Below are 13,594 nucleotides of genomic sequence, written 5' to 3'. Positions count from 1 at the left end.
GGGCTTCCCCTGACTGAGCATCGGAGACCGAGGCCCCCAAACCAGAAACTACCTGGTCCGCTCGCTCAGCCGGATCCGATTGTCCAGGTAATCGGAATTCCAGTTCCATTTGAGAAGAATCTCCTTTTGGAGAGTCCGCGTATGACACTGAGCCTGCGGAGACTCCGCACAGAAGAGGAGGTCATCCAGGTAGCCCAGGACCGATATGCCCCACTGCCGCACCAACGCCAGGACTGGGGCCCAAACTTTTGTGAAGACCCGGAAAGCAGAGGCGAGACCAAAGGGTAACGCCACAAACTGATAATGGTCCGCTCCCACCGCAAAGCGCAGATACCGCTGGTGTCCTGCGTAAATGGGAACGTGAAGATAGGCACCCTCTATGGGCGCCCTTTGCATCCAGTGCTGCACTGCCCCCAACAGAGCCATTAGGCGATTCGGGGACAGTGGCATATTGGAAGGGAAGAACCGCACCGGTAGAAGCGATCGCAACTCGATCTTGTGTTCCGACCGTATGACCTTGTGAACCCATTTGTCTTGAATACTGTAGAGCCACGGGTTCGGGAACCGGCGAAGACATCCCCCCCACCCTTGATCTGGGTGGGGGCACACCTTCAGGCTGAAGCGGTCTTATCCTCAGGTCTGGAAGGACCGGATTTTTGCTTACCAGACCAGGGTCTCTTGAAACCCCCCTGGGGGGGCTTTGGAGGACTTTGCTCACATTTCTTGTGAGATGTAAAGGAAGGTCCCTGTCTGCGACGAGGTTCCTTACCTTTATTAGCCTGTGGTAGAAAGGTGCTCTTGCCCCCAGTGTCATAATGACACTGACTTAATCAGTGCGTCCACCAGTGCTTTGTCCTGCGCTATGGCAGAGGCAGGAAGATCATCCTCACTGTCAGAGGGATGCGGGACATCAACCCTAAAGGAGGAACCCGCGGCAGCAGCGACCGGCTCAGGATCAGAATCTGAGGTATCGGAGGAGACAGGGGTGGGCGGGGGTCGTTTTTTAGCCCCCCGTCCCTGACAGGCCACCTCCACCCGGGACAAAAATGACTCCAGGATAGCTGAAATCGAATCAATGGTGAGTGGAGAATCGGAGGGCCCTGCGGCCACCTCGAGGGGATCAGATGGGGACTCATGTGCAGCAGGGTCCATGGCAATGCCAGGGAAACCTGTCAGCAAAAAATGACAAAATGAAAAAAAAAAAAAAAACTTTTTTTTTTTTAAAAGAATCCCCCAGCGCTAAAGCGCCCCCAGTGGTCACGTGCTTGAGACCCCTGCAGAGAGAGAGAAGAGAGACCCCCAAAAGGCTCACCACTTGATGCACCAGAGTTCAAACCAGGACTGCTCTCAGCGCTGTCTATCTGACAGGAAGTCTTTTGTGGAATAATTTTCCTGGGTCTAGGGAGGGGCCACGCCCTTGGTGATTACTACAGCTGCTCAGCTCTCAAGCAGGACGAGCTGGGTGTACCAAGATGGCCGCCACCATGCCGAGGACATGCAGGCTACAACAAAATGGCGGCAATGCGCGGCCCGTGGGAAAATGGCGGCCTTGAGCGGTCCGCAGTGTCAACAGGGGACCCCCGTGAGCCTACCCTACGGATCGATCATAGATGGGCCTGAAAGCACAGGTATTAACCCCCCCCTGATCGTTTTTAGGGTAACACCGGTGGCGCCCCCCCACCGCCTCCATATGTGGCCTGTACCCACTAGTGAGGGGGGCAGATAGGTGGGGGTGCATAATAGGACAGAGGGGAACCCGGAATCATGAGGGTCCGACCATCCCGGGAGGGGCCCGCGTCCACCCCAAAACCCGTCAGGGGGAGAGGGGGAACATTCTACTCACCATACCGGAACAGGCGGGCACCAACTCCTGACAGAACCCCTCTCCACCGAGGTGGGGGGGCTGTCGACCAATACGGACGCCGCAACTCAGATTCCGACTGGTCGTAGGCGACCTGGCGAGAGAGCTGTTTAACTCGCGGGGCCAGTCCCCGTCCAGTGGGACTATGTCGCGGCCGACCCAGCGTGGAGCTAGGGCCTGCACGCGCTCGTAGGCCGGCTGGGGTGACCACCGGATCTCAACATCCAGCCCGTCGCCCAGATCCAGCATAATTGCTTGAAGATCTCACGGGAACAAACTGGAGAAAAAAAGCAAACTAAAAAAGATTTATCTAAAAAAAGCTTGCCAGGACCAGAGATCCCAGCAAGGAACGTAGGTCCTTACTCCTGACTAGGCAGAAAAAAAACTGACATCCTGTAGCAGGGAGAGAGAGGATATACCCCCTGGGACTGCCCATAAGGTGTGGCCAGAACTTTTTTCCTGCCTAGTGTCCTACTCCTGTAGGGGGCAGTATATCCCTACTGATATTAATCAAGAAGTCTGCGTCTGTCAATGAGCGACAGAGAAAGTTCAATTTTAGTATCATCAGACCAGAGCACCTACCTCCATACATTTTGGAGTCTCCCACATGCCTTTTCGCAAACTTAAATGTGCCATTTTGTTTTTTGCTGAAAGTAATGGCTTTCTTCTGGCCACTCTGCCATAAAGCCCAACTCTATGGAACGTACGGCTTTTTGTCGTCCTATGTACAGATACTCCAGTCTCCGCTGTGGAACTCTGCAGCTCCTCCAAGGTTACCTTAGGTCTCTGTACTGCCTCTCTGATTAATACCTTCCTTGCCCGGTCTGTGAGTTTTGGTGGGCGGGCATCTCTTGGCAGGTTTGCTGTTGTGCCATGTTCTTTCCATTTGGTTATGGATAGATGTGATGGTGCTCCTGGGGATCATCAAAGATTTGGATTTTTTTTTTTTTTTTTTATAACCTAACTCTAACTTCTCAACAACATTGTCCCTTACTTGTTTGGAGAGTTCCTTGGTCTTCACGGCAGTGTTTGGTTAGTGGTGCCTCTTGCTTAGGTGTTGCAGCCTCTGGGGCCTTTCAAAAAAAGGTGTGCATTTTTAATGACAGATCATGTGACACTTAGATTGCACACAGGTGGACATCATTTCACTAATTATGTGACTTCTGAAGGTAATTGGTTGCTCCAGAGCTTTTTATGGGCTTCATAACAAAGGGGGTGAATACATACGCATATGCCGATTTTCTGTTTTCTATTTCTAAAAAATAGTTTTATGTATTTATTTTTCTCATTTCACTTCACCAACTTAGACTATTGTGTTCTGATCCATCACATAAAATTCAGACTAACAAAACATTGAACTTAAGGCTGTAATGTAACAAAATAGGTAAAAAGTGAATACTTTTGCAAGGCACTGTAGCAAAGTACATTTTTTAGCCTAAAACTGTTGCGCATGTTGACTGTGACATGCAGGTAATGTTTTGTACTCTTAAGGCCCGTACACACGTACCGATCGTCCTCATACAAACGTCGGCGGACGAAAGATCTGCCGATTGTACGCTTGTTAGTATGGTGCCTCCGACAGCTGTCTGCGCACATTCTGCGGACAAGAGTCTTTCTTGCAAACATAAAAATTTTTGTATGCCGACACCAGAACGGACGATTGTTCGCCAGTCAGTACAGAAATCAGCCGACAGACCGCAGATTTGCAAGACTGGGCATGCTCAGAAAAGAAAAAACACAGGGAAAGTTAACCATTACATGACATCACTTCTGCAGTCAGCTGAAGTCGGCGGACAAAATTCTTGTGCTGTCTTTGCACTTTTCAACAGACATCGACATCCCCGGGAGAAAAGACGAACGTTTGTATGACGACGATCGGTACGTGTGTACGGGGCTTTAGTCCATCAACTTCTCTCTTGACATCTAGGGGTCCAAAGTCAGGTCGAAGAGGCAGAAAATCCTTTTTATCGGCTATAAACACACCCTTTCTAGTGGAGGTATATATTCAAGTCACTTTAAACGTTTCACTTTAAGCGTGTTCTGTACCTGCCCAAGGCCCTAGCAAGCTTGAAGCAGAATGCGCAAGAAAACACCCCATTTCATATAAACTAGATGGGAGGTAGGTTAGGAAATACTATGTCCAGCCAATGCCATTTTGTTTGAAATAAAGCATAACAAATTCTGTTAAATTAACCATCTGTGGACTGCCCTTTTACTGCAGTGGCCGCTCTGTGCCATATCACGTACCTAGTACATGAGCTAACACTTTCATGTCTGAGGCACGAGTGCTGCCAGCGACCCGTTCCCTCTGTGATTACACACAGCGGGAGCCCAGTGGCGGGTACCGCGTACTCCATCTGCCGGCACCCACCAATTATACAGGCAGAACGAGAATCTATGTAAACAAGGCAGATTGTCGTTCTGTCAGAAGGGAAAGCATTGATCCTGTGTTTCTGCAAAGCAGGAACACTGATCTTTGCCTTTCCCTAGTTAAAGCACCTCCTCCACAGTGAGTTAGCACAGTCTAGGCATGCAATTAACCAATTGATCATCTCTGGTGTTAACCTCTTCCCTGCCTGGTGATTAGTACAGTAACAGTGATTATTTTTTAGCACTAATCATTGTATTCGTGTCACTGGTCCCCAAAAAGTGTCTGTTAGGTGTCCCGATTTGTCCTCCACAATATCGCAGTCCAGCTATAAGTCACTGATTGCCGTCATTACTAGCATAAAATATATACTTATTGGGATTTTTTTTTCACAAAAATACGTACCTGAAAACATATTGGCCTAAATTGATGAGGAAATTAGATTTTTTACATTTTTATTTATTGGACATGTTTTATAGCAGAAAGTAAAAATTTTTTTTTCCAAAATTGTCTTTTTGTTTATAGTGCAAAAAAAAAACAAACAAAAAAAAAAACAAACAAAAAAAAAACACAAAACACACAAACGTGATCAAATATCACCAAAAGAAAGTTCTTTTTGTGGAACAAAAGGACAAAATTTGGGTACAGTGTCACACGTTGCAATTGTCAAAGTAACACAGTTCCGTAACGCAAACAATGGCCTGGTCATGAAGGGGGGTAAATCTTCTGGAGGTCAATTGGTCAAGTATCTATAGCCAATTTTTTTTTTTTTTACTTGAATAGGAACTAGTTAAAACCACTATGTTGGTGTGTTTCTCATGTGTCTATGTCCCATTGGGGATATTCCCCTTAACCTTCTATCCCACAGGCACAACAATAGGAAGTGATAACATTTCTCCAGTGTGGGAAAAAAACCCTCTGCACAGTAACTGATGATTTCCCCTTCTGTTTTGGTGGTAAAAAAAAAAAAAAAAAAAAAAAAAAAAAAACTTAGATTTTTCCCTGCCTTTTAGTCTTGGTGACAATATTTGGACAATTTAAGAAGGTGCAGGGGCACAGAAAGCAATACAAACCTGACAGAGGTGCTAACCTTTTCCCTACTCTATCCAAAACTTTAGGTTTAGATACACTTTAACATTGCTAGGTTTATGGTAAAAATGAAATCCCCTGGATATCACTGTTGAGTTTTTATTAACACTGAATAAAAGCATAAAATAAAAATACAAAAACAGAATAATAAAATACTAATGATAATAATGTATAATAATAATAAAATACAAAAACAGAATATTTTTTTATGCAGACAAAAACAAGCATCACGTGTTTAAACTATTAGTTGAATTAGAAATGACTGCATGCAATAATATAATCACACACAAAATGAAAAATACCTGAGGTGGGGGATTTGCAGCGATCCTCTGAGGTTGGCGTGCTCTCATTAATGTCAGAAAGACCCGCTGAAATGAGAAATGTACATTGAATGATCACACAAGTGTACGTTCGATATGGTTCTCAAGAAATCATCTCAAACACAAACCTGAATGCTAGCTTTAACTGTAAGTATATATACTATCCTTAGTGTCACCAGGAGGTTATTTCTGTCTGTTTGTATATATTCATATATACCATTTTGTACTTTCCAATATTCTTAACTGTACATCTGTGCAAATTATTAATAAAACTTTTTGACTTGGAGGAAAAACCCCCCCCACAAACCTGATAGGCTTACAGTTCAATTCATTACCTAGAAAGGAATCTAGCAAGATGACCATTATTATACAGGATTAATACATTTGCTACCAGAAAAGGGTAAACCATTGTTCACCATCATACCGGACCCCTGGACTGTGATAACTCATACAAGCTTCCTTATTCTAAAGCTGACTAGACACACAACAGTTAATTGCACACAAGACTGAGGAGTGAATGCAGCAAATCTTGCATTCAGGTTCATGCAAAAGCGATTGCACCAGTTAGACTGTCCAGTAATGATGTTCCTTAGTCCACAGAAAATGCTTTTTTTGTACATTCATTTTACTGTAGTAGTTCCTGGCACAGTGCTTTTGGTGTCGAACACATGTAAATGTTACACAATGTTCCAGACCTGTAACCTATCCTGTTAACCTGACACGAATACTTTTGCGTCCTAGCAATACTCAACCCTAACCTTTAACCTGACCCTGATGGAAAGCCTCAAAAGGCATAGTCCACCTTTCCAAAAAATGTGATAAATGCACACACAACTAAAAAAAATTGTGATTGGAAAGACTACAAGTCCCAACAAGTTTGAGAGTGGGGGTTGGCAAATATGAACAGGTTTCATGATACACCCTAAATACGGGTAGAACACGAAACCGGCCTGGAAAAGTGAACTTTATAAAGCCTCTTTAAAAGACAAAAAGCTAAATGGTTATATATTATCTAGCATATTATGGTTTTAAAACCTTGTCTTTATGTATAGTTTGTAATAACATACCCGTACGTACACATTGACCGCTATATTTTCCTTATAACCTGAATGACCCTAATGCATGCTTTCTTTACTGGATGTTTGAAGCATTGGTGCCAGTCTTAACAGTCCTGGATGCAGATCTAACAGTTTTGAGATCTCAGCTGTGAAAACCTGATACTATTGCTTTTGGAGTTTTTCCATGGGTAGCCAAGGTACTCCTGCATGCAATGCATTGTGCTTTCTGATACTGGCCACTGAATTTGACAAAGGTTTTGTGATGCTAATAATTCTAATGTGAATTTGTGATTTGTCAGTATGGCTCAAGCCATCAATCTTCCATGTATATTCGCTATGAGCTGACTCCTACATACAAGACATTTTAATGAGGCAACTTGTATTCTGCTCTATTCATTGTACATTTGAGATTTTTTTTTTATTTTAAAATACATGTCACAAAAACACCTTTGTCCTATTATCTGAACTGAACTCAAGTGGAGGGCAGAGGATAGGAAAACAGAGCCAAAATAGTTCCTTTTAAGAACACAGGACACCTCAGGCTAACAATTTTTAAACTGTCAGTTGCAAGAGGTATTCCTTACGACATAGTATAAGGTGCAACAAGCCTTTATGAATTTACACATATGCAAAAGGAAAGCATGGAACTACTATTTATTTTTCTGAGTACAGAAAGAGGTGTATGGCTTTTTTTTTTTTCATAATCATTTACCTAGGTGGATGCATCGGTCCAAAGCTGCAGCTGTCCCACGCTGGCTTTAACACAGAGAACCGAGGGATCAAACACCGCCGATCGCTTGGTTCTCAGAGCTCCATGAGCAGAGAGCTGGTGACTGTGTCCCCCCCCCCCCTCTGCTCACTGGAGTTCTGGGCTGTGGAAGGGTGGTTGTGGCAGCCTTAGGCTCCCAGCGGCTCACTGAGGGGCTGAGCCAGGTGTCAGTCCAGGCATGTGGGTAGATCTCGACATCATTGTACTGTACCAGCTCTGTGATGCCCGCTGTCTGCTGAAAACAGGTCACAGGAGTGTAAAACGGGTCACAGGAGTGCAAATCTAATTGAACTCCTGGGATCTACAGAAGTACAGCCAAACAAAATTTGACTGCACTTCTCCTTTAATGGCTTATGCGTGTGATCCTGTCAAACACCAAGATAGCACTTTGGAAGATCTGTGGGAAAAGTACATCAAGCAATAGTTGACTGGAATTATGGATAGATAAAAGTATCATAGCTCTTCCTTAAAACATATTGCATACACATACATACACTCATTATATTTATCTATCTATTATATATATATATATATATATAAATCATATCTCACAAAAGTGAATGCACCCCTCACATTTTTGTAAATATTTTATGATATCTTTTTATATGACAACACTGAAGAAACGACAATTTGCTACAATGTAAAGTAGTGAGTGTACAGCTTGTATAACAGTATAAATTTGCTGTCCCCTCAAAATCACTCAACACACATCCATCAATGTCTAAACCGCTGGCAACAAAAGGGAGTACATCCCTAAGTGAAATTGTCCAAATTGGGCCCAATCAGCCATTTTCCCTCCCCGGTGTCATGTGACTCGTTAGTGTTAGAGGGTCTCAGGTGTGAATGGGGAGAAGGTGTGTTAAATTTGGTGTTATTGCCCTCACTCTCTCATACTGGTCACTGGAAGTTCAACATGGCACCTCATGGCAAAGAACAAAAAGAATTGTTGCTCTACATAAAGATGGCCTAGGCTATAAGAAGATTGCCAAAACCCTGAAACTGAGCAGCAGCACGGTGGCCAAGACCATACAGCAGTTTAACAGGACAGGTTCCACTGGGAACAGGCCTCACCATGGTCGACCAAAGAAGTTGAGTGCATGTGCTCAGTGTCATATCCAGAGGTTGGGAAATAGATGTATGAGTGCTGCCAGATTTGCTGCAGAGGTTGAAGGGGTGGGTGGTCAGCCTGTCAGGGCTCAGACCATACGCCGCACACTGCATCAAATTGGTCTGCATGGCTGTCGTCCCAGAAGGAAGCCTTCTAAAGAGGATGCCCAAGAAAGCCCACAGTTTGCTGAAGACAAGCAAACTAAGGACATGGATTACTGGAATCATATCCTGTTATCTGAGGAGACCAAGATAAACCTATTTGGTTCAGATGGTGTCAAGCGTGTGTGGCGGCAACCAGGTGAGGAGTACTAAGGCAAGTGTGTCTTGCCTACAGTCAAGCATGGTGGTGGGAGTGTCATGGTCTGGGGCTGCATTTTAGTGCTGCCCTAACTGGAGCGCTACAGTTCACTGAGGGAACCATGAATGCACACATGTATTGTGAAATACTGAAGCAGAGCATGATCCCGCTCCCTTCAGAGACTGGGCCGCAGGGCAGTATTCCAACATGATACTGACCTCAAAACACACCTTCAAGACGACCACTGCCTTGCTAAACAGGCAGAGGGTAAACGGTGATGGACTTGGCCAAGCATGTCTCAAGACCTAAACCCTATTGAGCATCTGTGGGGCATCCTCAAATGGAAGGTGGAGGAGCGCAAGGTCTCCCAACATTCACCAGCTCCATGATGTCGTCATGGAGGAGTGGAAGAGGCTTCCAGTGACAACCGGTGAAGCTCTGGTGAACTCCATACCCAAGAGGGTTAAGGCTGTGCTGGAAAACAATGGTGGCAACACAAAATATTGACACTTTGGGCCCAATTTGGACATCTTCACAGGGGGGTGTACCAGCTACTTTAAATTGTAGCAAAGTGTTCATTTCTTCAGTGTTGTCACATGAAAAGATATAATAAAATTGTTACAAAAATGTGAAGGGGGTACTCACTTACCGTTTATGTGTGTGTGTGTATGTGTGTATATATATATATATATATATATATATATATATATATATATATATACACACACACACATACATACACACACAGTAGCTCACAAAAGTACGTACACCCCTCACATTTCTGTAAAGATTTTATTATATCTTCATGTGACAACACTGAAGAAGTGACACTTTGTCACAACGTAAAGTAGTTAGTGTACAGCTTGTATAACAGTGTAAATTTGCTGTCCCCACAAAATAACTCAACACAGCCATTAATGTCTTAAACGCTGGCAACAAAAGTCAGTACACCTCTAAGTGAAAATGTCTAAGTTGGGCCCAAAGTGTCAATATTTTGTGTGGCCACCATTATTTTCCATCATTGCCCTAACCCTCTTGGGACATGGAGTTCCCCAGAGCTTCACAGGTTGCCACTGGAGTCCTCTTCCACTGCTCCATGACGACATCACGGAGCTGGTGGATGTTAGAGACCTTGTGCTCCTCCACGTTAAGTTTGAGGATGCCCCACAGATGCTCAATAGGGTTTAGGTCTGGAGACATGCTTGGTCAGTCCATCACCTTTACCATCAGTAGCTTTAGCAAGGTAGTGGTCTTCTTGGAGGTGTGTTTGGGGTCGTTATTATATTGTAATACTGCCCTGCAGCTCAGTCTCTAAAGGAGGGGATCATACTCTGCTTCAGTATGTCACAGTAAATGTTGGCATTCATGGTTCCCTCAATGACGTAAGCACTCATGCAGCTCCAGACCATGACACTCCCACCACCATACTTGACTGTAGGCAAGACACACATTTGTCTTTGTACTCCTCAACTGGTTGCCTCAACATGCGCTTGACGCCATCTAGACCAAATACGTTGACCTTGGTCTCATCAGACCACAGGACATGGTTCCAGTAATCATGTCCTTTGTCTGCTTGTCTTCAAACTGTTTGTGGCCTTTCTTGTGCATCATCTTTTGAAGAGGCTTCCTTCTGGGATGACAGTCATGCAGACTAATTTGATGCAGTGTGCGGCGTACTGTCTGAGAACTGACAGGCTGACCCCCCACCCCTTCAACCTCTGCAGCAATGCTGGCAGCACTCATACATCTATTTCCCAAAGACAACCTCTGGATAGGACGCTGAGCACGTGCACTCAACTTCTTTGGTCGACCATATGGCGAGGCCTGTTCTGAGTGGAACCTGCCCAGTTTAACCGCTGTATGGTCTTGGCTACTGAGCTGCAGCTTAGTTTCAAGGTCTTGGCAATCTTCTTATAGCCTAGGCCAGTGATGGCGAACCTTGGCACCCCAGATGTTTTGGAACTACATTTCCCATGATGCTCTACTACACTGCAGAGTGAATGAACATCATGGGAAATGTAGTACCAAAACATCTGGGGTGCCAAGGTTCGCCATCACTGGCCTAGGCCATCTTTATGTAGAGGAACAATTATTTTTTTTAAGATTCTCAGAGAGTTCTTTGCCATGAGGTGTCACGTTGAACCTCCAGTGACCAGTAAGAGTGAGAGCGATAACCCCAAATTTAACGCCCCTGCTCCCCATTCACACCTGAGACCTTGTAATACTAACAAATCACATGACACCAGGGAGGGAAAAATAGAATTTCTGTAAAATATTTCCATAAAATTATTTTCTCTGAGTCCTCGGACTAGTTGCCGCCCATTCATACAGTCTTCACGATTGGGTATTGGCCTTCTCCGCAGGAGCAAGCTAGGCAGTCATTTTGTTAATACAACAAACATTAACATATACACACACCCACAGGGGGCCGTCCCTCTGGCCTATATCCTCCAGCCAGTACCACTCTAAACCAGTTATGTAGCAAGCAGTCCATGAAAACCATCAACCCCAAAGAGAGGGACGAGGGTGGCGACTGTCAGAGGACTCAGAGAAAAGAATTTTCAAAAGATTTTACAAAAATTCTATTTTCTCTTACGTCCTCTGACAGTCTATGCCCATTCATAGTCTTCACGATTGGGACGTCCCAAAGCAGTGTAGATGTGATGGGTTGGAAGACGCAACCTTAAAATAGGCAACGCAGCACCCTGGTCAGAGAAAAAACTGAACTGAACCAGTGGGGTAAGTAAAGCTAAACAGGAGCTAACCCAGGAAAAAAATGAAATAAACCCCATGATTAAGACATTAAAAAAAATAGCATGTCTCTTTAAACCACTGCCACACTCAAAACTTTGCGGCCAAAAGAAGCATCCGAGGATGCCAACACATCAAGTTTGTAAAACTTAGAAAAGGTGTGTACAGACGACCAGGTCGCTGCTTTGCACACCTGAGCCACTGGCGCCTGGTGGCGAAAAGCCCAAGACGCACTAACCGCTCTAGTGGAGTGCGCCTTAACAGTGAAGGGAGGAACGCAACCCTTAATCAAATAGGCCTGCACAATCGTCTGTCTGATCCATTTGGAAATGGTTGCCACAGACGCCGCTGTACCCTTCCGAGGTCCTTCAGGAAGGACAAACAGACAATCCGACTTCCGGAAAGTCTGTGGCGGAAAGGTAAACCTTGATCGCCCAGACCAAGTCCAAGGAATGCAAGGCAAATTCCTTCGGATGCTTAGGCTTCGTACAAAGCGAAGGCAACACAATATCCTCGTTGAGGTGGAAGGCTGAAATCACCTTAGGAAGAAAAGACTGATTTGGTCGCAGGACCACTTTATTCCTATGAACAACCAGATAGGGGGCGCGGCAAGACAGAGCCGCCAACTCAGACACTCTGTGAGCAAATGTGATCGCCACTAGAAAGGCAACTTTCTGTGACAGCACAGGCAGAGGGATCTCTCTAAAGTTCTCAAGGGGAGGTCGTCGTAAAACGGACAGAACCAGATTTAGGTTCCAGGGAGGTAAGGGAGCCTTCCTCGGGGGGAGCCAGATGACGCACCCCGTGAATAAAGGTGCGAATCAAGGAATTAGACGCCAAAGGGTGCTGAAAAAGAATGGCCAAGGCCGACAATTGGCCTTTGATCGTGGTCAGCGCCAGGCGCTGATCCACCTTAGTCTGTAGGAAGGCCAAAATCCTCGCCACTGAAAAGGAGCAGGGGTGAAGACCTTGCGACTCACACCAGGAAAAATATGCCCTCCAGGTGCGATGATAAATCTTCCCAGAGGAAGCTTTTCTAGCTTTTAGCAAGGTAGGAATGGCAGCCGACGGGGTACCCTTGTCTCTCAAGACTTGGCTTTCAACAGCCAAGCCATCAAAGCCAGTGACTGTAAAGCAGGATGGAAGATTGGTCCCTGAGACAGAAGATAGTTTCTTAGTGGAAGCCGCCAGGGAGGTTCAACAACCATCTGCATAATGTCCACGTACCAAGACCGACGCGGCCAGTCTGGAGCTACAATAATCACCAGCATCCGTTCTGAGGCTAACCTGTGGAGGAACCTGGACACAATTTGAATCGGAGGAAAGGCATATATCAGCCGATACCGATGCCACGGCACCACTAATGCGTCCGGAGCGTCCGCCAGAGGATCGCGAGATCGAGCCACAAACCTTTCCACTTTTTTTGTTGAGACGGGATGCGAACAGATCCATGTCCGGAGACCCCCACTGGATACACAGAAGGTGAAACACCTCTGGGTGTAAGGACCATCCCCCCTGGTCCAGGGTCTGGCGACTCAGATAGTCTGCCTACCAGTTTTCCACACCTGGAATGTGGATGGCCGAAATCGCCTGAACATGCAATTCAGCCCAAGACAGAATCTCGGCCACTTCTCTGGCCGCCCGGGCACTCCTGGTGCCCCCCTGATGATTGATGTATGCCACCACTGTGCAGCCCTGAATCCGAGCCGACCAACGGAACAAACAGAGCTTGATTGCCTGGAGCTCCAGGACATTTATCAGTAGGGAGAACTCCTCCCCCGACCACGTCCCTTGGGCACAAATCGTGCCCAGAACTCCACCCCAGCCCGACAGGCTGGCATCTGTGGAGAGCCCCGTCCACAATAACGGCTGGAAGGACTTGCCTTGTGTCAGAATCGGTGACTGGAGCCACCACAAAAGATCCGATCTCACCTGGTGGCTTAGAGAAATCCTTCTGTCCAAGACTGAGG

At 45.7% G+C, this 13,594-nt stretch overlaps 1 protein-coding gene across 3 annotated transcripts in view; it reads right to left on the bottom strand.

Moving 5' to 3' along the window:
• STXBP5 (syntaxin binding protein 5) overlaps positions 1-13,594 on the bottom strand; it is a 925,152-nt gene that overhangs the window by 144,105 nt on the left and 767,453 nt on the right. For all 3 annotated transcript variants that reach the window (XM_082250146.1, XM_082250147.1, XM_082250148.1), the window contains exon 19: positions 5,621-5,686. In XM_082250146.1, coding sequence (XP_082106272.1) covers positions 5,621-5,686 — 66 coding nt within the window. The remainder of the gene's footprint in view (positions 1-5,620; positions 5,687-13,594) is intronic.

The sequence above is a fragment of the Pelophylax lessonae genome, assembly GCF_965119305.1.
Source record: "Pelophylax lessonae genome assembly, chromosome: 3".
Classification (NCBI taxonomy): Eukaryota; Metazoa; Chordata; class Amphibia; order Anura; family Ranidae; genus Pelophylax; species Pelophylax lessonae.
Note: the sequence above shows the minus strand (reverse complement) of the source record. Positions and strands in the feature narration are given on the sequence as shown.